Consider the following 24073-nt stretch of genomic DNA (forward strand, 5'->3'; position numbering starts at 1 on the left):
TAGTCTGACTAGTACCCTATATAGTTTAGCAAGGCATCCTCACTTCTGTGCTCCAGTGCTTTTGAAATAAAGGCCAGCATTTGCCTTCTGTATTATCTACTGAACTTGGATGCCGAGCATTTAAGATGGAGATGAGGAGGAATTGCTTTCTCTTAGAGTGTTAAGTAGATTTGGAACTCTTTCACGGAGAGTTATGGAAGCAAGATCATTGAATACTTTTAAGACAAAGGCAGATAGATTTCTGACTATCTCAGGGAGTTGATAATTATTGGGTATTGGTAAGAATGTAGGCTACAGTTAGATCAGCCATAATCTTGCTGAATGGAAAAGCAAGTTCAAGAGACTGAGGGGCCTACTCTCTTCATTTCTATGTTCAGATTTGTATGTTTGTAAGCTGGGTCAGCAGCCAGTCATGTTGGAATATTTTTATAAACAATAAATCAGCAAGTGAAATAAAATATGGAGAAATCTTTATGATTTAATAGTCCGCAAATACAAAATTGGCTTTTCAGGAACATTTGAGAGGAATTCCCTCCTTAACAACATTGTGGGTCTACCTATAGCATATGGACTGCAGTGGTTCAAGAACGTTGCACACCATGGCCTTCTCAAGGGCAATTGTGAGAGAGACTGTGATGTTTGTCTTCTTGACTTTGCTTTTTTTATTACCTATAGTCATACTTTGTATAGCTGTAATGGAACTTTTAAAAATTTCTCTATACTGGAACTAAGGATTGTACCTAGGTATCTTTGTACCTAAGATGGTGCTGTAAGTGGTGACTTATAAACTTTTAACTGTACCCATTTGAGTATATGTGACAATAAAGCAAATTCAATTCAAAGTAGGATAAGGCAATAAATGCTAGCTCAGCTAGTGATGCCCATGCCCCATGAATGTATTAAAAACCAATGAAATTAGAATGCCTTCAGCACTTCAGAAAACTTCATTCAACAATGTGTAACTTTCAAAGGTTTTGTCGTGCGATTAATGGCATAAAAGTTGAAGTTCTGTTCAGTTTTATTGATTTCCAAGACTGCAATCTGTGGAGGTTTGCCTCTACAGTGTACACTCTTTTCTAATTAGAATCCCTACAGTGTGGAAACAGGCCTTTTGGCCCAACAAGTCCACACTGATCCTCCGAAAACCCACCCAGACTATTCCCCTACCCTATTATCCTATATTTACCCTTGATTAATCCACATAACCTACACATCACTGATCATGATGGGCAATTTAGATTAGATTCCCTACAGTTTGGGAACAGGTCCTTCGGCCCAACAAGTTCACACTGACCCTTCGAGGGGTAATCCACCTGGACCCATTCCCCTACTGTATATTTACCCCTGACTAACACAATGGGCAATTTATCATGCACCTGCACATCTTTGGACTGTGGGAGGAAACCCACGCAGACACGGGAGAATGTGCAAACTCCACACAGACAGTCACCCAAGGCAGGAATTGAACCTGGGCCCCTGGCGTTGTGAGGCAGCAATGCTAACCATTGAACCACCGTGCTGCCCATGATTGAGTTCAGGTCACAACACCACATAGAGCAAAGCCCACTCAATTAGCACCTCACCACCATCTTCAAAATTCACCCCAGCCATCAACAAACCACAGTGGTGGTAGCATGACCAATTCACTTAACCTGCACATTTTGGGCAGCGTAGAATCAGTGGCAGTAATTTCTAGATAATTCTGCATACATTTAGGTCCTAGAAGTAGCTGCCTTTTTAGTGGAGTAACGTTAGTGAACAGTACAGTATATGAATTGCTCCTTAGGGGTCCAGCACTGACATGATCCACTGAATGGCCACCTTCTGTGTTGCAATGATTCTGACTCTTGAATTTGCTCACTAACTGAGTACCTACAGCTCTCTGTGGTAGAGAATACAAAAGGTTCACAACCCTCCTGAATGAAAGTATTTCTCCTCAACCTAAGACTAAATATGCAACCCCTTATCCTAAGACTAGGACCCACCATTCTTGACATCCCAGCCAGGAGAACTCTTGTGCAATGAATTGCTTTCTTGAGAGGCTGTCTTTAAACTTTTTGTTGATTTATCTATGCACTCTAATATTATATAAATTAAGCCTTGGAACTGTTTTGCCTCTGGGGATTGTTTGTGATGATTTAGTCAACTAAAATCCTTATCAGGAAACCAGGTAGAAATCTTCAACTCTTAAGGTTGAAAGTGAAATTCTACACAGTCATGCTTCAAGGACTACTGTGGCTGGCCTGGAGTGCACTATTGCCTTCTACGATTTTGCTTTCTCTTCCTTCCACCTACTATTTATAAATGCTTCATGAAATAGATGAGTTGAGGATTGTCAATATCTATTCCGTTATACATTTTCATTTGAGAAGGACGTTCAAATTCTCGCATCTCACCTGTTGGAGTTAGTATGTCAGGTGTTTTGGAAAATGGCAAAGTGTGCCATTGACATATCTTGAAAGTCTTAAGTTTTAAAGGAGAATATTCCAGTGAATTTAATGTTGTTTTCTCATTTTCTTCATCTTGTAGTTCATGTGTGCAGGTGCAAAATCTTCAGATTAATGCATAACTATAAAACTGTATCAGTCAGTGTAAAATTTTGTAACTGCTCCAATGGCTAGGCATTGTTTAGCGAGTATAAACTGATACTATTTCCATGTGTTTCAAGGTTCTCAACTCTGACCTGGAGAAGAGAGAGAAGCAGCAATTGAGGATGTTGAACCAGCTCCAGGAAATCCAGAGCCGCTATGATGACTGTATGCAAGATCATAAGTCTGCAGGTTTGGAGATTGTGGACCTAGCCCGCCAGTTGAAGGAATCTAGAATGGAAGCTGACAGATGCAGGGCTCAGTTGAAAGAAGTTGAACACCTTCGACTGGAGAGTGAAAAGAAGAAAGATGAATTGAAGATAAAAGCTCAGGAGTCCATCAGACAGTGGAAAATCAAATGCAAGAAGTTGGAGCGTGATTTGGAAAAGCAGAAGGAGAATATTAGTCATTGGATGGAGCAGCACAACCAGGCAAGTAAAGAGAAGGAAGCACTGCAGGGTCAACATTCCATGGCTTTGCATCAGATAGAGAGCCTCCGTAAGGAACTCAATGATGTCATACTCAAACGGGTGCAGCAGGAGGAAGATATGCGACGGAAAGATGTGGAGCTCAATGAGTTGAAATCAGAGCTATTGGACTTGGATGGAAAACTGCATGACTCTAAGGAGTCTTTTAGCAAATTAGAAGCTGACTTGCATGAGCAGTGTATGTTGCATGTTCAGATCAAAGAGGAGAAACAGCACCTGGAGCATGAGTTGATGGCCTTAAACAGGCAGAATGAAAAAAGTCAGGAGAAGCAACTGGAAATGCAGCGAATGATCTCCGAGCTAAGTGCCATTCGGTCTGAACTTAGTGATAAACTAGCTCAGGAAGAGATATCCAGTAAGGAGATTAGAAAGAGCATCTCAGAAGCTCAGGCGAAACAGACCTCAGCCCAAGAGGAACTTGCTTCTCTGAACAACCGATTGAAGTTGGAGAGGGATGCACACCAACAAGAACTTGCAGGCATCAGATCAGAGATGCAGACCTTAAGAAATAAACATGAAAAGAGTATGCAGGAAGTACTTAAAAATTTTCAGCAAGAGCGGGATAAATTAGAGAATAACCTAAGTGAGTTAAAGGTAAGGATAGTTAATTGGAACAGAGCACTTCCTTTTAAAGGTATGATTTCAAAGCATTAAATGTATCTCTCAGTTGGCTTTGCTGTTGAAAAAAAGATGTGAATTTATTGTTTATAGTGTGTCCTCAGGCCATCCCAAATCACTTCAAAACCCATCAAACAGTTTTGAATGTTGGAACAAAGTAAATTATTCAACTGAATCTGTTCTACCAATGTGTAGATGTTGTCCCACTCAGCCACTCAGTAACTTCTTGATTGACAGTCAGCTGCACTATAAAGAGTTATGAAACATGGTCACTGTTATACACAAATACTACATACAACTTGCAAACAGTAAGGCTCAAACCAGCAATGAGAGAAATGAGCAGATGAATTGTTTTATTGACATCCATTGAGGGTTTAAATTGGTTAACACCTTGCATGCTTTTCTACACATTTTGCCATGGGGTCTTTTAGTTTCACCTGAGAGTGAAGACAGGATTTCAATTTAACATTTTCTTTGAAAAAGGCCACTTTCAATAGTACAGCCCTCAACCTTTATGTTCTGCTTGTTTCAGAGTGAGCTGTCAAGCCTTGACTTTTTCCTTGACTCAAAAAATGTACTGTAGAGTGAAGGCTGATACTTAAAATTGTAATTGATAGCTAATGTCCAATCTCTGTTCAGAACAAGAGGATTATCAGTTCAGCCATGGTCTCATTGAATAGCAGATCAGACCGGATGGGCTGAGGGCCTACTTCTACTTTTATGTCATATGCTCTTGGGGGTTACAGTCTAAGGATATGGTGTTCAGTTTTGTATTTGGAGTTAATTCTTCTTTTACTGAAATATATTTGCCCTCACACCATGCACCCTAGCTGGCTGACACTGGGCTTTCAGAACCTAGTCCATGTTATTCTGAGACTTAATAGAGGTGTGTACAGCTACCAGCTTGACTTAGTAATACTCAAGGGTTGCCAGAATGGTGCCTTTGAGAAGTTGACACGAGTATATGTAAAACAAAACTATGGTCCTGCAAATAATTTAGATGAAAGAGATTTATGATGTTGACAAAATGTTCTCTTAGAGTTATTAAAGGTGTTTTCTTCTCAGCTGCAAAACACTTATGGTTTCCCTGTGGGAGAAAATAGAGGTGAGATCTATATTTTTGGTTGTTGACTTTTCATTGACATGGACTCAAACTGAAATGGTAGCATATTGTGGCTCAAACAATGTTAAACTTTAAAGAGTAACTTGTTTTCTATGTTATAATCATAAAATTACATATGCTGCTTTGGGATTTATTGGTTGAGGTCATCATTAATGGTAACAAAGCAATGATTGAAAGCTCTAATTTCTCTTTCCAATGTGTATCCATTGGACTCTTTGAACTGAATAAATTACGGGATGAATACTATTTCCTAGATTCTCTTAAACAATAGTGATGAGTTGATGCGGATATTTACTTGTAAAGCAACAAAGACTTGCATTCATGCCCACACTATGTCCAAAAGTGTTTTACAGCAAATAGATTGCTTCTGATGTATAGACACTTTTGTAATGTTGAAAACACAACTCCAGTTTTGAAATGTGGAGGACTGCGTTCTTTACCTATTCTGTTTTTAAAACTACTATGTTTTGTAAAAAGCATAGTATTGTATGCAAATCTTTAATGACAAGCCTCCTAATCGTAAACTGTAGGTGCAGTCAGTATTTTTTGATTACCCTGGCTGATTTGTTATGGTCCTTAGGCTGAACTGGCAGACGACAAGAGTTTTGCGAAAGCGCAACGACGCCAAGTGGAAAAGGTCAAAACAGAATGTAACAAACTGACAGAAGAGCTAATTCAGGGTGAGGCAGAAAATTCAAAACTCAGAAGGAAGTACCATTTGCTGAAGCAAGAACTGGAAGAAAAGGTAAGAGGTTCCCTGGGTGGGTAAAATGTGGCTGGAATGTTTTCAGAACTTGCTTCATGTGAAATAACTTTGGATGGCAAGGCCATCATCATTACCCATCTCTAATTGCTTTTCATAAGCTGGTGCTGAGCTGTCTTATAGATTAATAGAGTCATACAGCATGGAAACAAATCGGTTCAACTAGTCCACATCAACCACTTTCCCAAGCTGAACTTGTCCCACCTGCCTGTGTTTGGCCTAAATCCCTCCAAATCTTTCCCATTCCTGAACTTATCCAAATGTCTTTAAATGTTGTCACTGTTCCTGCATCTGCCAGTTCCTCTGGCAGTTCATTCCACACATGAACCACTCTCTGTTTAAAAAAAAGTTGCCCCATTGTCCTTTTTAAATCTTTCTCCTCTCACCTTAAAAATATACTCCCAAGTGTGGACTCCTCCACCTTAAGGACAACTCCTTTGTTATTCACCTTATCTTTGCACCTCATGATCTTATAAACCTCAATAAGATCACTCCTCAGCCTCCTATGCTCCAGTGAAAAAAGTCCCAAGCCTATCTTTATAACTCAAACCCTGCAATTCAAGCAACATCCGAGGAAATCTTTTCTGAATCCTCTCCAGTTTTGTAATATCCTTTCTATAGCAGGGTGACCAGAACTGCACACAGTACTCCAGAAGAGGCCTCACCAACGTGCTGTACAACCTTAAATGATGTTCCAACTCCTATACTCAACAGTCTGAGCAATGAAGGCAAACATGCTAAATGCTTTTTTAATGACAACCGACTTGATACCGACATTTTTTACAAACCCACTGACTTCCACAGCTACCTGGATTACACCTCTTCCCACCCTACCTCCTGCAAAAATGCCATCCCGTATTCCCAATTCCTCCGCCTCTGCCATATCTGCTCCCAGGAGGACCAGTTCCACTACAGAACACACCGGATGGCCTCCTTTAGAGATCGCAATTTCCCTTCCCACGTGGTTAAAGATGCCCTCCAACGCATCTCATCCACATCCTGCCCCTCCGCCCTCAGACCCCACACCTCCAACCATAACAAGGACAGAACGCCCCTGGTGCTCACCTTCCACCCCACCAACCTTCGCATAAACCAAATCATCCGCCGACATTTCAGCCACCTCCAAACAGACCCCACCACCAGGGATATATTTCCCTCACCACCCCTTTCCGCCTTCCGCAAAGACCGTTCCCTCCGTGACTACCTGATCAGGTCCACGCCCCACCTTCAACCCACTCTCCCATCCTGGCATCTTCTCCTGCCATCGCAGGAATTGCAAAACCTGTGCCCACACCTCCTCCCTCACCTCCATCCAAGGCCCCAAAGGAGCCTTCCACATCCATCAAAGTTTTACCTGCACATCCACCAATATCATTTATTGTATCCGTTGCTCCCGATGCGGTCTCCTCTACATTGTGGAGACTGGACGCCTCCTAACAGAGCGCTTTAGGGAACATCTCCGGGACACCCACACCAATCAACCACACCGCCCCGTGGCCCAAAATTTCAACTCTCCCTCCCACTCTGTCGAGGACATGGAGGTCCTGGGCCTCCTTCACCGCTGCTCCCTCACCACCAGACGCCTGGAGGAAAAATGCCTCATCTTCTACCTCGGAACACTTCAACCCCAGGGCATCAATGTGGACTTCAACAGTTTCCTCATTTCCCCTTCCCCCACCTCATCCCAGTTCCAACCTCTAGCTCAGCACTGTCCCCATGACTTGTCCGGACTTGTCCTATCTGCCTATCTTCTTCTCCACCTATCCACTCCCACCCCCTTCCCTCCACGACCTATCACCTTCATCCCCTCCCCCACTCACCCATTGTACTCTATGCTACTTTCTCCCCACCCCCCACCTCTTCTCACTTATCTCTCCACCCTTCAGGCTGTCTGCCTTTATTCCTGATGAAGGGCTTTTGCCCGAAACGTCGATTTTACTGCTTCTCGGTTGCTGCCTGAACTGCTGTGCTCTTCCAGCACCACTAATCCAGAATCTGGTTTCCAGCATCTGCAGTCATTGTTTTTACCTGCTTTTTTAACCACCTTGTCTGTCCGTGATGCAAATTTCTAAGAATTTATACCTTCTTGAACTCTTGTAGGCCATCTGCTGTATGCTCAACCATACTACTGTTCGGGACAGATTTCTAGAATGTTGAACATGCAATATTGAAGGAATAACGGTATAGTTCCAAATCAGGATAGTATATGGTTTGGAGGGGCACTTGTATCTGCTGCCCTGTCTTTCCAAGTGGTAGAGGCCATGGTCTTGGAAGTACTGTCAAAGAAGACTTGGTGTGTTATTGAAATGCAGCTTGTCGATTCAGTGGCAAAGGGAGTTAAAATTGAAGGTGTTTGTTTGTGTGCCAATCAACAAGCTGCTTTGTCCTGGGGATAATGTTGAACTTCTTGAGTTAGTACTGCACTTATCCCAGGCAATGGAGACTATTCCATCACAATCCTGACTTGTGACCTGTAATGATGGACAGGTTTTGAGGAGTCAGGGGGTGAGTTCCTCACTGCAGAAGTCCTAGCCGCTGACTTGTACTTGTAAGCCACAATATTTTATCTGGAGAGACTAGTTCAATTTCTGTTAATTAGTTATTGCTGGTGTAGATTCAGCAAATCATTCTGTTTTGTTGTATCTAGATCTCTCTGCTACTCTACTACAGACCCACTATTATCAGGGAACACCTCCTTTAAGCCCCACACTCCTGCAGCCTTGCTGTAAATTAGCAAGTGCTTTATTTCGGTGGTTGTTGTATAGCCCCACAATTATCACTTGCACTTCAGCCTGAAATAAACTACATCAGATAGTGCAATAAATATTATTGACCTGATTTCTGTTGGTCATGCAAGGTTTGGAAAAACAATAACCATTCACTTTTTGTCTCTCACATACCAAAGGGATCTTAAGTTTATTCAGCTGGAACACTTCAACATTATCAAGGATATTTACCAATTTGAAAGTGTCGAGGTGCTAAAAACAATATTATATTGAATTATCTCTATTGTGAAAATTACATCTGGAATTTTGTTACTTTGCAGACTTTTTTTTAGAGTATTTGAACATTGTGAACAAGCTGTTCCTTTTTGTATCAAAAAAATTGCAATTCAAAACTGAATATTAAATATGGTGAAATTATCCTCCCTTGGTGGCTAGAAGAATACTAATGTGTATCCTTCATTAAATTATGAAGAGTAGTAAGAGGCACAATAGACTAAGTGATTTTTTTGGAACTGTGGAGACTTGTTTTATTAAAATGTGCTAGTTATCTGTGGCATTTGATGTAAAGTCTCTTGTTGCTTGCTTCGAATGACACCTTTATAATGACTTCCTAAGCAATTACGTTATGATTGCAGTCCTACTTATGTGCAAAGAAAGAACTTTCTTTTCATTTGCATTATGTCCGGATGTCATTATCAGATATTGCAATATTGAAGGTAAGTTTACTGTTGCAATTATTTTCAATAACTTGTGTAATCTAGGTCATTATTATTGGGATAATTTTATTTTCAGTCCTTTGCCTGTGGTTGTTTACTGCTAGGTATATGCAATAGGATCTTAATTTGGATTGAAAATAAAAGATGATAGTAGGGCTGGACGCAACCTTTCTCCCAGTACCTAGTTTGCAAATTAGTGATGGAATGTTTGCACTTGACAGGGGAAGAAAACCCTCCTACAGTTGTAATTAGCACTCCTGATTTGTAACAGAATCATTGCAGGGATCAAGCTACCAAGTTGCCTCTGGTCATTTATCACTTAAGTAAACCCTATGGACTCTTGTACCACAAAATTAAGTTAAGTTTATCTGCTGAGCTCTCATATTCGCCATAATAAATGAATTCTGGACCAATTGCAGTTTTGTTCAACTCCATGCTGAGATACTGACATTTCAAGCCAGCAGCCAGTATTCTGTCCTTTTTTTAATAGTTCTTGGTTACAGTTTTGCTGCGTGTTGACAATCTAACTGCTCATGTAGCTCAACATGTTAAAATTGTAATGTTGTTATATTACTATTACTTATTCAAAATGCCAAATGCTTCAATAATTGGCTATGATATTGTAGTTGTGAGTGGTTCACTTAATCAGAGAATAATAGGGATCTGACAGTGATTACAAAACAATGATTTCATTGGGCGGGATCAGATCATATACATACTGCCATCAAACAGTTGTTTGACACAGATTTTTAAATTACAGACTCAGATTTACTGGCATGCTCATTATTTTCATCATGTATTTGCTTTGGCAGTGATGCTTTTTTTAATCTATTGTCTTTTATTGCCAATGCTACCAATAGAGGACATTGGGCGGGTGGTTGATACATAATATAGTCCATGCTAGCAAGTTAATGATTATGATATAATCACTAAAGCTTACCAAGAGTCCTAAAATTGATTACTGAGAAATAGCACAATGGCACACTCCCAGGTGCGATTTGTTCCTTTTTGAGATAAAATTGGGAAATGGTGAGAGATTTATACATTTATAAATCATCCTCAAAAGATATTTTGTTCTTTAAGTAGGAGGAGCTTGCCAAAAAGTGACTGACTATGCTATTTAAATGATTCCAAATGATTTCTGTTTGGGTGTCTTGACTTATTGATTGACATAAACTCAAATGCTATTTTATCATATTATACACCTATACAGTAAGTGGAATACCATTATATTTCAACACTGGATTCAGGAATTGATACTATGCTAAACCACGTTTTTCTCTCTCTATTTACATTTGAATCAGGTATTGGACACAAGCGAAGTTAGGGAATTACAATATCTAATCACAATCAATCACTGACAGTGACTTTCTCTTCCCACTTTCCCACTTTCTCACTTGACATCTGATGTTTCCAGGGATCCATTTTGGGTCTCCTCCTGTGTCTTAGCTGCATGCTTCCTATCAGTGGCATTCCCTGAAAATAGTATATTTTTTGCAGTGGTTCCTGAATATCAATCTCTTAGTGGACTTCCTTCCTTCCCGCCTCAAGCTATAGAAATGTAAGTAAATTTCTTGCCATTAAGTATATTAGTAGTTGAGATAGACAACAGCCGAAAGCATCTGATGCTATGTTTACTTTAATTGCCTTCCTCCTCATAACCTTGCCATTTTTGAATAGTATTCAGTTAGTGTGCGGCATGCCTCTTGGTCTTCTGCAACTCCAAACTTTGACATTGGGCAATATCATATTGAAGCAGGAAATTATAGACCAGTTAGTCTGACCTCAGTGGTGGGAAAGATGCTGGAGTCTATTATAAAGGATGAAATTACGACACATCTGGATAGTAGTAACAGGATTGGTCAGAGTCAGCATTGATTTATCAAAGGGAAATCATGCTTGACTAATCTTCTGGAATGTTTTGAGGATGTAACTCTGAAGATGGACGAGGGAGATCCAGTAGATGTAGTGTACCTGGACTTTCAGAAAGCTTTTGATAAAGTCCCACATAGGAGGTTAGTGAGCAAAATTAGGGCGCATGGTATTGGGGGTAAAGTATTAACTTGGAGTGAAAGTTGGTTGGCTGACAGGAAACAAAGAGTAGTGATAAACGGCTCCATTTCGGAATGGCAGGCAGTGACCAGTGGGGTACCGCATGGATCAGTGCTGGGACCGCAGCTTTTTACAATATATATTAATGATATAGAAGATGGTATTAGTAATAACATTAGCAAATTTGCTGATGATACTAAGCTGGGTGGCAGGGTGAAATGTGAGGAGGATGTTAGGCGATTACAGGGTGACCTGGACAGGTTAGGCGAGTGGTCAGATGCAGTTTAATGTGGATAAATGCATGGTTATCCACTTTGGTGGCAAGAACAGGAAGGCAGATTACTACCTAAATGGAATCAATTTAGGTAAAGGGGCAGTACAAAGAGATCTGGGTATTCTTGTATACTAGTCAATGAAGGTAAGCATGCAGGTAGAGCAGGTAGTGAAGAAGGCTAATAGCATGCTGGTCTTCATAACAAGAGGGATTGAGTATAGAAGCAAAGAGGTTCTTCTGCAGCTGTACAGGGCCCTGGTGAGACCACACCTGGAGTATCGTGTGCAATTCTGGTCTCCAAATTTGAGGAAAGACATTCTGGCTATTGAGGGAGTGCAGCGTAGGTTCACAAGGTCAATTCCCGGAATAGCGGGACTACCTTATGCTGAAAGACTGAAGCGACTGGGCTTGTATACACTTGAGTTTAGAAGACTGAGAGGGGATCTGATTGAGGCATATATGATTATTAAAGGATTGGACACTCTGGAGACAGGATACATGTTTCCGCTGGTGGGTGAGTGCCGAACCAGAGGACACAGCTTAAAAATACGGGGTAGACCATTTAGGACAGAGATGAGGAGAAACTTCTTCACCCAGAGAGTGGTGGCTGTGTGGAATGCTCTGCCCCAGAGGGCAGTGGAGGCCCAGTCTCTGGATTAATTTAAGAAAGAGTTGTATAGAGCTCTCAAAGATAGTGGAATCAAGGGTTATGGAGATAAGGCAGGAACAGGATACTGATTAAGGATGATCAGCCATGATCACATTGAATGGTGGTGCAGGCTTGAAGGGCAGGATGGCCTACTCCTGCACCTATTGTCTATTGTCTATTGAATATAACACAGTGCTTCCCCATTTTTTCCCCATTGTGACACATTTGAAGCTTCGGAATTGTCACAGTCCCTAATTGCAAACCGTGAGGAGAAGGCTACCTTTGACAGTGAGAAATTCCTCCTCACTTGCCTTAATGATTCCAGGTCCAATCTAATCAACCTCTCCTCATAAGACAGTCCCTTCACAACTGGTAACAGATTAGTGAACCTTCTGTGGACTACCAATGCCAGTATATCTTCCCTTTGATAAGCACCCCAGAACTGTTTGTAGTACTACAACTGTGGTCTGACCAGTGCCTTGTATAGTTTTAGCAAAACCTCCCTACTTTTTTTCTCCATTCCCTTTGAAATGAAGGCAAATATTCCATTCCCTTCCGTATTACTTGCAGAACTTGAATGTTAGTTTTTTTTGTGATTCATGGAAAAAGACTCCCATTTCCCTTTGTTCTGTAGCCTTTCTTCATTTAAGTAATATTCAGCTCCTCTATTCTTCCTGCCACATTATGTTTAAACTGCCAAATTTTAACCCCCTGTAAATTTTAAAAAACCCATTCATGGAATATGGGCATTTATTGCCCATCCTTAGTTGCCCTTGAGAAGACAGTGATAAACATCCTTCTTGAACCTCTACAGTCCGTTTGGTATCAGTGGACCCACAAGACTGTAGAGGAGGAAGGGCCAGGGTTTTGACCCAGGGATACTGAAGAAACGGTTGTATGTTTCCAAGCTGGATGTGAGAGTGTTGGAAGGGAACTTGCAGGTGTTGGTGTTCCAATGTATCTACTGCCCTTATCTTTCTAGATGGTTAGTAGGTGGTTGTGGGTTTGAAAGGTACTGTCTAAAGAACCCTGGTAAATTTCTGCAGGACAACTTGTTGATGCTACACACTGTTGCCACTGAGCATTGATGGTGGAAAAAGTGAACGTTCATGGATGTGGTGCCAATCAAGCACCAATCAAGTTCTGCGGAACTGAAAAAGGGTTAGAGTTCAAAATCATGCTGGACTTGAAATGCTAACCATGTTTCTCTCTCCACAGATCTGCTAATTTCTTTTTTGTCAGTGCCTTCTGTTCTGTATCAATATAACTTGGAATGTTTTTGAGTTTCATATGGTAAACCTGTGTTCTGTTGGTGAAAAAAAACTCTGCAGCCTGGTATGGCTATGTTTCAGTGAAAATCAGTTGCATTAAGATATATGATGTATCAGGCTAGATTTCATTCTGGGATCTGACTTGACCATCTGCCTGGCCTATAACAACATGTAGCCCACTGTAAAATGGACAGGGAAATTGAAAGTAAACTTTTCATAATTACTATTGAATTTATATCAGAATGTTGAGAGTTCTTTAGAAGCATCACATTGCACTGATTTCAGGCATCATCAAAATATCATTGGGAAGAAATTTGTGGAGATGACAGCAATCTTGGCTGCTGACTTAAGATCCCCATGCTGCTTATTTTTAGGAAGGCTTGCCACATCGTATTCCACAGGCCAGCAGCGGACTCCTCAGGGACAGTGGGAATGGGAGTTCTGTCTAAGAGGTGCTAGCTAAGCAGAGGCTGGCAGCTCCGTTATTCTCAGCAGCTCCAGTAAACAGGGAGTGGAAGCTGTTGGTAACAAACCATTCGAGATGTAATTCAGTCACACGTTAGTGACTGATGATGGGGTAGGTTGACTTTTACTTACTTCCCACTTCTTGATACCAAGTGCCTTTATCAAACCTTTTCAACATGGATCCTTCTGGGAGTATGCAAGCCTTGCCAGGGTTTTCTTGTTTACCATGTGATGGGCTTCTACTCACTGTTGGTTGATAGAATAATGGTGGAGCTTGTACTTATTCATTGGTGGGATGTGCCTGTAGCTGACTGCAGCAGCATTTATGCCTATTCTTTGTTGCCCTTGATAAGGGCGTGGTGAGCTGCCTTCTTGTATAGCTGCAGTTCACATACTATAGGTTGCCACACAATGCCTTAGGGAGGGAATTCCAGGATTTTGATCAAGCAACAGTGAACAAATGCTAATATATTTCCAAGTCAGGATGGTCAGTGACTTGGAGGTGAAACTTGCAGGTGGTGGTGTTCCACTATATCTGCTGGCCTTGTCCTTGAGGATGAAAGAGGGCGTGAGTGTGGAAGGTATTGTCTCAGGGTTTTGGTGAATTTCTGCAGTGCATCTTTTAGGTAGCTGCTACTGAGTGTTGGTGGTGGAGGGAATGGATGCTTGTGGAAGTAGTGCAACCAAGCGGGCTGCTTTGTTCTGGATGGTGTCAAGTTTCTTGAGTGTCGCTGGAGCTGCACCCATCCAGGCAAGTGGGGAGTATTCCATCACACTCCTGACTCATGCCTTGTAGATGGACACTCTTTGGGGAGACAGGAGGTGAGTTACTTGTTGCGGTATTCCTAGCCTATAATCTGCTCTTGCAGCAACTGTGTTTATGCGGCGGGTCCAGTTGAGTTTCTGGTTAATGGTAACCTCCAGGATCTTAATAGTGGGGGATTCAGTGATGTTAAATGCCAAGGGATGGTGGTTAGATCATCTCTTATTGGAGATGGTCATTGCCTGACATTCGTGTGGCGCAAATGTTACTTGCCACTTGTGAGCCTAAGCCAGGCTATTGTCCTGATCTTGTTGCATTTGAACATGGACTGTTACAGTATCTGAGGAGTTGTGAATGGTGCTGAACATTGTGGAATTATGAGCAAACTTTCACACTTCTGACCTCATAGAGTCATAGAGATATACAGCACGGAAACAAACCCTTCAGTCCAACTCGTCTATGCCGACCAGATATTTCATATATATTTAGTCCCTATCCCTCTAAACTCTTGCTATTCATATACCTATCCAGATGACTTTTAAATGTTATAATTGTTCCAGCCTCCACACTCTGCCTGGCAGCTCATTCCATACACACACCACCCTCTGAGGGAAAGGATTGCCCCTTAAGGCCCTTTTAAATGTTGCCCCTCTGACCCTAAACCTATGCCCACTTGTTTTGGACTCACCCACCCTGGGGAAACGACCTTGTCTATTCACCCCTTGTACCCCTCATGATTTTATAAACCTCTATAAGGTCACCCTCAGCCTCTGATGCTCCAGGGAAAACAGCCCGAATCTCTCCCTACAGCTCAAACCAACCAACCCTGGTAACATCCTTGCAAATCATATCTGCACCCTTTCAAATTTCACAACATCCTCCCTATAGGAGGGAGACTAGAATTGCTCGCAGTATTCCAAAATTGGCTTAATCAATGTCCTGTACAGCTGCATCATAATCTCCCAACTCTTATATTCAATCACTCACTAATAAAGGCAAGCATACCAAAGGCAACTATACCAAAAGCAACTATAATATCTGCCTGCAACTACACTTTCATGGGAATTATGAACCTGCCCTCCAAGGTCTCTTTGTTCAGCAACATTCCCCAGGATCTTACAATTAAGTGTACAGGCCCTGCCCTGATTTGCCTTTCCAAAATGCAGTACCTCACATTTACCTAAATTAAACTCCATCTGCCACTCCTCAGCCCATTGGCCCATCTGACGAAGATCTGTTGAACTCTGAGGTAACCTGCTTCGCTGTATGCTATATTTTCAATTTTGGTGTCATCTGCAAACTTAGTAACCATACCTCCTATGTTCATATCCAAACCATTTATGTAAGTGACAAAAAGCAGTGGACCCAGCACAAAGGCTTGAGGCACACCATTGGTCACAGGCCTCCAGTCGGAAAAACAACCCTCCACCACCATCCTCTCTGTCTTCTACCTTCAAGCCAGTTCTCTATCCAACTTGCTATTTCTCCTTGTATTCCATGTGATCTAACCTCGCTAATCAGTCCACCATGCAGAACCTTGTTGGACTCCTAACTGAAGTCCAAATAGATCACATCCATCATTCTCCCCTCATTGACCCTCTTCGTTACTTATAGAACATAGAAAAATACAGCGCAGTACATGCCCTTTGGCCCTCGATGTTGCGCCGATCCAAGCCCACCTAACCTACACTAGCCCACTATCCTCCATATGCCTATCCAATGCCCGTTTAAATGTCCATAAAGAGGGAGAGTCCACCACTGCTACTGGCAGGGCATTCCATGAACTCACAACTCGCTGAGTAAAGAATCTACCCCTAACATCTGTCCTATACCTAACACCCCTTAATTTAAAGCTATGCCCCCTCGTAATAGCTGACCTCCATACGTGGAAAAAGGTTCTCATGGTCAACCCTATCTAAACCCCTAATCATCTTGTACACCTCTATCAAGTCACCCCTAAACCTTCTTTTCTCCAATGAAAACAGCAAAACTTCTTCAAAAAACTCAATCAAATTAGTGAGACATGATTTCCCATGCACAGTGCCATGTTGACTATCTCTAATTAGTCCTTGCCTTTCCAAATACATGTAAATCATGTCCCTCAGGATTCCCTCCAACAACTGGATTAGGGTATGGTCAGGGTCTCAATGGTAGAGTGATTAAAATTTGAGATGCTTAAGAGATATGTGCAGATATCTCTTAACAGTCAAATGCGTGGCTACAGGGATGGTGCAGGAGGGAGGGATTCCGGTTTCTGGATAACTGGGGTTCTTTCTGGGGAAGGTGGGACCTCTATAAACAGGATGGTCTACACCTGAACCTGAGGGGCACCAGTATCCTTGGGGGGAGGTTTGCTAGTGCTCTTGGGTGGGGGGGGGTTTAAACTAACTCTGCAGGGGCATGGGAACCTAGACTGTAGCTTTAGGGTGCAGGACCTGGAGTGTAGGGAGGTTAGGAATATGGCATCAATCTCAAAGGAGGGTGCTGTAAACAGGAAAGTGGCTTGAAGTGTGTATACTTCAATGCAAGAAGTATACGAATTAAGGTAGGTGAACTTTGTGGGCGGCACGGTGGCACAGTGTTTAGCACTGCTGCCTCACAGCGCCAGAGACCCGGGTTCAATTCCCGCCTCAGGCAACTGACTGTGTGGAGTTTGCACGTTCTCCCCGTGTCTGTGTGGGTTTCCTCTGGGTGCTCCGGTTTCCTCCCACAGTTCAAAGATGTGCTAAATTGCCTGTAGTGTTAGGTAAGGGGTAAATGTAGGGGTATGGGTGGGTTGCGCTTCGGCAGGTCGGTGTGGACTTGTTGGGCCGAAGGGCCCATTTCCACACTGTAATGTAATGTAATCTAAAAGCTTGCAGCGTGGGTTGGTACCTGGGATTTCGATGTTGTGGCTATTACAGAGACATGGGTAGAACAGGGACAGGATTGGCTGTTGCAGGTTCCAGAGTTTAAATGTTTCAGTAGGGTCAGAGGTGGGGGTAAAAGAGGGGGTGTGTGGCATTGCTTGTCAAAGATAATGCCACACCCCCCAACCTCATAGATCGTATGAGGAAAGGCTGAGGAGGTTTACCAGGATGTTGCCTGGAATAGTAGGAAGATCGTATGAGGAAAGGCTGAGGCACTTGGGGTTGTTTTCATTGGAGAAAAGAAGGTTTAGGGGTGACTTGATTGAGGTGTACAAGATGATTAGGGATTTAGATAGGGTTGACCATGAGAACCTTTTTCCACGTATGGAGTCAGCTATTACAAGGGGGCATAGCTTTAAATTAAGGGGTGTTAGGTATAGGACAGATGTTAGGGGTAGATTCTTTACTCAGCGAGTTGTGAGTTCATGGAATGCCCTGCCAGTAGCAGTGGTGGACTCTCCCTCTTTATGGACATTTAAACAGGCATTGGATAGGCATATGGAGGATAGTGGGCTAGTGTAGGTTAGTTGGGCTTGGATCGGCGCAACATCGAGGGCCAAAGGGCCTGTACTGCGCTGTATTTTTCTATGTTCTATGTTCTATATCTCAGCAGTTTTTGGGGTTGGTGATTAAAAATAGGGAGGGACAAGATTAGATTAGATTCCCTACAATGCGGAAACAGGCCCTTCAGCCTAACAAGTCCACACCGACCCTCCAAAGAGCAATCTATCCAAACTCATTCCCCTACCTTATATTTACCCTTGACGTATGCACCTAACGCTATGGGCAATTTAGCATGGCCAATTCACCTGACCAACATATCATTGGATTGTGGGAGGAAATCGGTGCACCCGGAGGAACCCCATGCAGACACGGGGAGAATGTGCAAGCTCCACACAGTCAGTCGCCCGAGACGGGAGTCAAACCCAAATCCCTGGCACTGTGAGGCAGCAGTGCTAACTGCTGCGCCACTGTGCTGCCCACAAGGCGATGGAGTGATTGAAAAACCGAGATGAATATATTAAAATCAAACCATTACTTTATCAGGGCAAGAATCATTCCATGAAAATGTGTTTTATAAAGTGGTTTTGACAAGCAGAACACAAGCTCCCTTTGAAAAACATCACAGATGCTACTCTTGAGGTAACTACAGCAAACAGGATTAGCCTTGTACAGATATCAAGGGTATCACAGTGATACAGCATCAATCCTTAGATTTTTGGCTGCAAAACAGCTGGTTATCTGATTGCTTACATATTTACTGTACCTTGTATAATGTATAATAAATAGAATACCAGGGAGAAGAGATTTTGTTTAAATAGAATATGGTAGCAGACCCACTTGGTTGGAAATGTGCATCCTGGATTTCTAGTAATTCAGATACATTTGATCACATCAGATGGTGGGTTCCCAAAGCTCCTGACCTTCTGAGAGCTGAGCAAGGTCTCTCCAACGTAGATAGAACAGTAATAACTTTTTTTTTTCGATTTCAACAACACCTTTAACAAAGCAAAACACCCCGTTGGAGAGGGAAAGTCATTGATGAAGCAGCTGAAGATTGTTGTGCATCTGCTTTACTCTGAGGAATTCCTGCAGAATTGTACTGGAGCTGAGGTATCTGACCTCCAACAACCACAACCATCGTGCTATGTGCCAAGTATACTCCAACCAGCAGCGAGTTTGGTGATACCCATTGATTCCAATTTTGCTTGGTCTCCTTGATGCTAGACTTGGTTGACTCTCACAGCATCTCTGGAATTCAGCTCTTTTGTCCATGTTTGAACCAAGGCTGTACTGAGGTCAGGAGCTGACTGGCTCTGATGGAGCCCAAACTGGGCATCACTGAGCAGGTGCTGCTGGATAGCAGTGTTGAAGACACCTTCAATCACTTTACTGCTGATCGTGGGTAGGCTGATGGGACAATAAATGGCCTGTTTATGTACAGGACATACTTGGGCAGTTTCCCATGTTGTCATGTAAATGTCATTTTTGTAACTGAACTGGAAGAGCTTGGCTAGGGGAGCAGCAAGTTCTGGAGTACAAGTTCAATACTATTACTGGAATATTGATATAGCCTTTGCAATATCCAGTGCCTCCAACTGTTTCTTGACACCATGTGGAGTGAATCGAATTGGCTGAAGACTGGCATGTGTGATGCTGGATACTTGAAGGAAGCCAAGATGGATCATTTACTCGGTAATTCTGGCTGAAGGTTCAGCTGTAGATTTTCTAGCCCATGTTGCCTGAAGCCGTGAGAGTTCATGGGATCTGGAGTCAATGTTGAGACTCCCAGCAAAACTCCCTCCTGACTATATATCACCGTGGTGCCCTCCTTGCTGGGTGTGTGCTGCCAGTGTGCTAGGGCATATGCAGCGATGGTGATGGTGGTAGCTGGAATATTGTCGGTAAGGTATGGTTCTGTGAGTATGACCATGTCAGAGCTTTTGCTTGATTACTCTGAGACAGCTCTTTCAATTTTGGCAGCAGCCTCAGATGTTAGTAAGGTTGACTTTGCAGGGTTTCTAGGGCTGTTTCTGCCACTGTTGGTTCTGGTGCCTAGGTTCAAAACTAGGTGTCAAGATTGGAGTGGTGCTGAAAAAGCACAGCAGGTCAGGCAGCATCTGAGGAGCAGGAAAATCGACATTTTGGGCAAAAACTCTTTATCAGGAATAATGAAGTTTCATCGATAGTGGGTGATCCATCTGGTTTCATTTCTTTGAGACTTCATAACAATTGATGTAACTGAGTGCTTTGGTAGACCATTTCAGAAGATAAGAGGTAAAAACAATGACTGCAGATGCTGGAAACCAGATTTTGGATTAGTGGTGCTGGAAGAGCACAGCAGTTCAGGCAGCATCCAAGTAGTTTCGAAATCGACGTTTCGGGCAAAAGCCTCCCATTTCAGAAGATAGTTGAGAATAAAGACGTTGCTGTGGCTCTGGAATCACATAGAGGCCAGATGAGGATGGCTGATTCCTTTCCTGATTGTGAGCCAGACGTGCCCAAAGAAATACATGTGACCAAGCAGTCAAAAATGAATGATTCCTGTTTCTATAAGCAAATCACAGTTCACTTTCTATTTTTTATTCTGCTGATACTAGTTGTAAATTTGTTCAGTTTTGCCTTCACAGAGCATTGCTCTGCATTGAAATCAGTTTTTCAGACCTTGCAGTTGACTTCTGTTTAAGTTTTATATTTTGTGTTCTTTCTTCCAATTGTGCATCAGATTGCTTTAAATAAAAGCCATCTTTTATTTTCAAAATCTTTCCCAGCTTGTGAGCTGGAATGGTTTTTAATCACGTGGCTTTTGTTCTGCAGAAATGTTTTAAGGTTGTATTGCTTGCAGTTAATTATGGCAAAGTGAGAATTCAAACTTAATTAAGTAATTAGCAATTTCAGGGTTGTGCAAACATCTGCTTGAAGCTGTTAATGGGTAATAATTAGTAATGCTATCGGAAGGCCTGCTGTTTCAGTCTGTGCTATGATAATTTCCACATTGCCCAAAATGACCATCTACTTTTTTTTCATCCCCACTTATCTATAGAGTTTTTTGCACACTATAAAATTCTAAAACCAGAAATTGTAACGCATTGCTGTCCTGTAACAACAACTTGTATTTCTATTTAATGTAATAAAATGTTGTTAAGTGTTTTCACTGGAGAGTTAGCAAGCACCAAATCATAGGATCTTTCAACAAGTGATAAAATCCTGAGCAAGGGTGTGTGTGTGTGTGTGTGTGTGTTTAGAGGAGTCTTAACCAGGGGAAAGACAGGTGTAAAGGGAGAGAATTCCAGATCTTAAGGCCCAGAAGGCATAGCTATCAATATGGAGCCCTGTGGTTTATATCCCAACAGAGATCTCAGTGTAATAATCTCAGTGAGAAGTATTGAGTTATTTATTTTGACCTCCTCCTAAGGTTTCCAGCTTCAGATGTACCAGTTTTGAGTGACATTGATTCAGTCCAGGTGGTATTATGAAATGCCTGAGTGCACTGGACACAGCAAAGGTCCAGAGCCCTAGCACCCATCCGGCTGTAGTATTGAACTGCCACACCCGAGCCAAGTAGTTCCACTACATCTGCAACATTTACCTGACAATTTGATAAAATGCCAAGTATGTTCTGTGCATACGCAGAGGTCCAGTGTACCCTGGTTGATCAATACTGCATAAGTCTATTGTCATTAGCAATATTCTGGAAGGTGTTAGCAACAGTACTATGAAGAATCGTTTACATGACACCAGGATATAGTCCAACAGGTTTATTTGAAATCACAAGCTTTCGAGGCACTGCTCCTTCATTGGATTAAATGAAGAGAAGCATAGAATTTATAGCTAGATCAAAATATCATCCAAAAGGTGTGAGTGGAGTGTCGACAGCCTTAACAACAAGTATCTGCCGGTGATCGAAAGTGTCAGACAGTGTGGGTAAAGTGTCAGCAGCTGAATAGCAAGTGAAGGGATGACCAATGATTCAATTAATTGAGGCAGAGAGATAATTACAGGAAGAAAAAGATAAGATGGTGCTGGAGGCAAACCAAATGCCAGGAATTACATGATCATTATAAGAGTTACTTTGGTTAGGCTCTCGGCAAGTGAGTCTTATATCTATCATGTTATTCCAGCCATTTGGTTTGTAGCACAACCATATTTTTAATTTTTTTAAATTATCTCTCTGCCTCAATTAATCAGATCATTGGTCATCCATTCACTTGCTATTCAGCTGTTGACACTTTACTCACACAGTTTTGATCACCTGCAGACACTTGCTTTGAGCTTGTTGACACCCCATGCATGCCATTTGCACAATCTTTTGATCTTTCTGCTTATAAATTCTGTGCCGGTGTGCTTTTCTTCATTTAACCTGATGAAGGAGCAGCGCTCCGAAAGCTTCTGATTTCAAATAAACCTGTTGGACTCTAACCTGGTCTAGTGTGACTTTTGACCTTGTCCACCCCAGTCCAACACCGGCACCTCTGTGACAAGAAACATTTATTTATCAATGTCTTGTTTGCTGATGCTCAGTTTAGATTGCTTCAAGACCATTTTGTTTCAGGCCTTGTTATAGTCTTGGTGCAAGGATGGACAAACGAGATGAAATCCAAAGGTGAGCTGAGAGTCCCTGTCTTCAGTGTAGCACTTTGAGAGGTCTGGCACAAGGTGGGGAAAAACCTCTCCATTGGCTGTGATCATACGGAGCATAAAAGAAAGTATATGTGGCTGTTGTCATGGGACTGAGACAGTTACCCTTCAATGTTGCAAGAGTTCCTCAGGGTGGGTATTTTTTAATCAACTTGTTAAGAGGTATTATTACCCACCACTGGAGCAGGTGGGACTTGAATCTGGGATTCTTGGCTCAGTGGTAGGATCATTACAACTGTGCCACAAGAGCCCTAAGTTCCTCAGGGTAGATACTTTCTATTCACTCTAGAGCCCTGTGGACTTGAATCTGGGCCTCCTGGATCAGGGGGTGGGGCATTACCACTGCACCACAAGTGCTTCACTTCTTCAGGATAGTGTTCTAGGTTTAACCATCTTCATCTTCTTTATTGATTATCTCCTCGTCACAACGTCACAAGTTGAGATGCTCAGTGATGATCGTACAGGACTCAGTGCCATTCATAATTCCTCTGATACTGAAGGCATCCTGTGTCCAAATGCAGGATAGGACTTGGAAATTGTTCAAGCTTAAGCTGTAATATTCACCCTCACACAAGTGCCAGATATTGACCATATCCAACAAGGGAGAATCTAACCTTCAACCCATGACATTTCATGACAATATCATTATTGAATGCCCAGCATCAACATCCTAGAGATAATTATCAATCAGAAACAGAAGTGGACTAACCATATAAGTAATGTGGATGCAGGAGCACATCAGACTTCACAGAATCATAGAATTTCCACAGTGTGGAAGCAGGCCATTTGGTCCAATGAAGAGCACCCAACCCAGACCCATCCCTACCCTCTCCCTGTAACCCTGCACTTCCTATGATTAATCCACCTAGCCTGCGCATCCCTGAACACATGGACAATTTAGCATGGCCAATCCATCTAACGTGTACATCTTTGGACTGTGGGAGGAAAACCAGAGCACTCGGACGGAACACATGCAGACACTTGGAGAATATGCAACAGCACACAGGTAGTCGTAGAGTCATAGAGATTTACAGCATGGAACCAGACCCTTCGGTCCAACCCGTCCATGCTGACCAGATATCCCAACCCAACCTAGTCCTACCTGCCAGCACCGGCCCATATGCCTCCAAACCCTTCCCATTCATATACCCATCCAAATGCCTCTTAAATGTTTCAATTGTACCAGCCTCCACCACTTCCTTTAGCAGCTCATTCCATATATGAACCACCCTCTGTGTGAAAAAGTTGCCCTTTAGGTCCCTTTTATATTTTTCCCCTCTCACCCTAAACCTATGCCCTCTAGTTCTGGACTCCCTGACCCCAGGGAAAAGACTTTGCCTATTTATCCTATCCATGCCCTCATAATTTTGTAAACCTCTATAAGGTCACCCCTCAGCCTCCAATGCTCCAGGGAAAACAGCCCCAGCCTGTTCAGCCTCTTCCTATAACTCAAATCCTCCAACCCTGGCAAAATCCTTGTAAATCTTTTTTTAGATTACATTACTAATCTTTTCTGAACCCTTTCAAGT

General features: G+C 42.3%; 1 protein-coding gene across 6 annotated transcripts in view; it reads left to right on the plus strand.

Moving 5' to 3' along the window:
* The window catches only part of LOC140476087 (centrosomal protein of 128 kDa-like), a 416326-nt gene that overhangs the window by 161966 nt on the left and 230287 nt on the right, over positions 1-24073 (plus strand). For 5 of the 6 annotated variants that reach the window (XM_072568114.1, XM_072568117.1, XM_072568115.1 and 2 more), the window contains 2 exons: positions 2669-3670; positions 5398-5562. In XM_072568114.1, the coding sequence (XP_072424215.1) occupies positions 2669-3670; positions 5398-5562 (1167 nt within the window). The remainder of the gene's footprint in view (positions 1-2668; positions 3671-5397; positions 5563-24073) is intronic. The other variant, XM_072568120.1, reaches the window with a different exon arrangement.

The sequence above is a fragment of the Chiloscyllium punctatum genome, chromosome 4 (genome assembly GCF_047496795.1).
Source record: "Chiloscyllium punctatum isolate Juve2018m chromosome 4, sChiPun1.3, whole genome shotgun sequence".
NCBI lineage: Eukaryota > Metazoa > Chordata > Chondrichthyes > Orectolobiformes > Hemiscylliidae > Chiloscyllium > Chiloscyllium punctatum.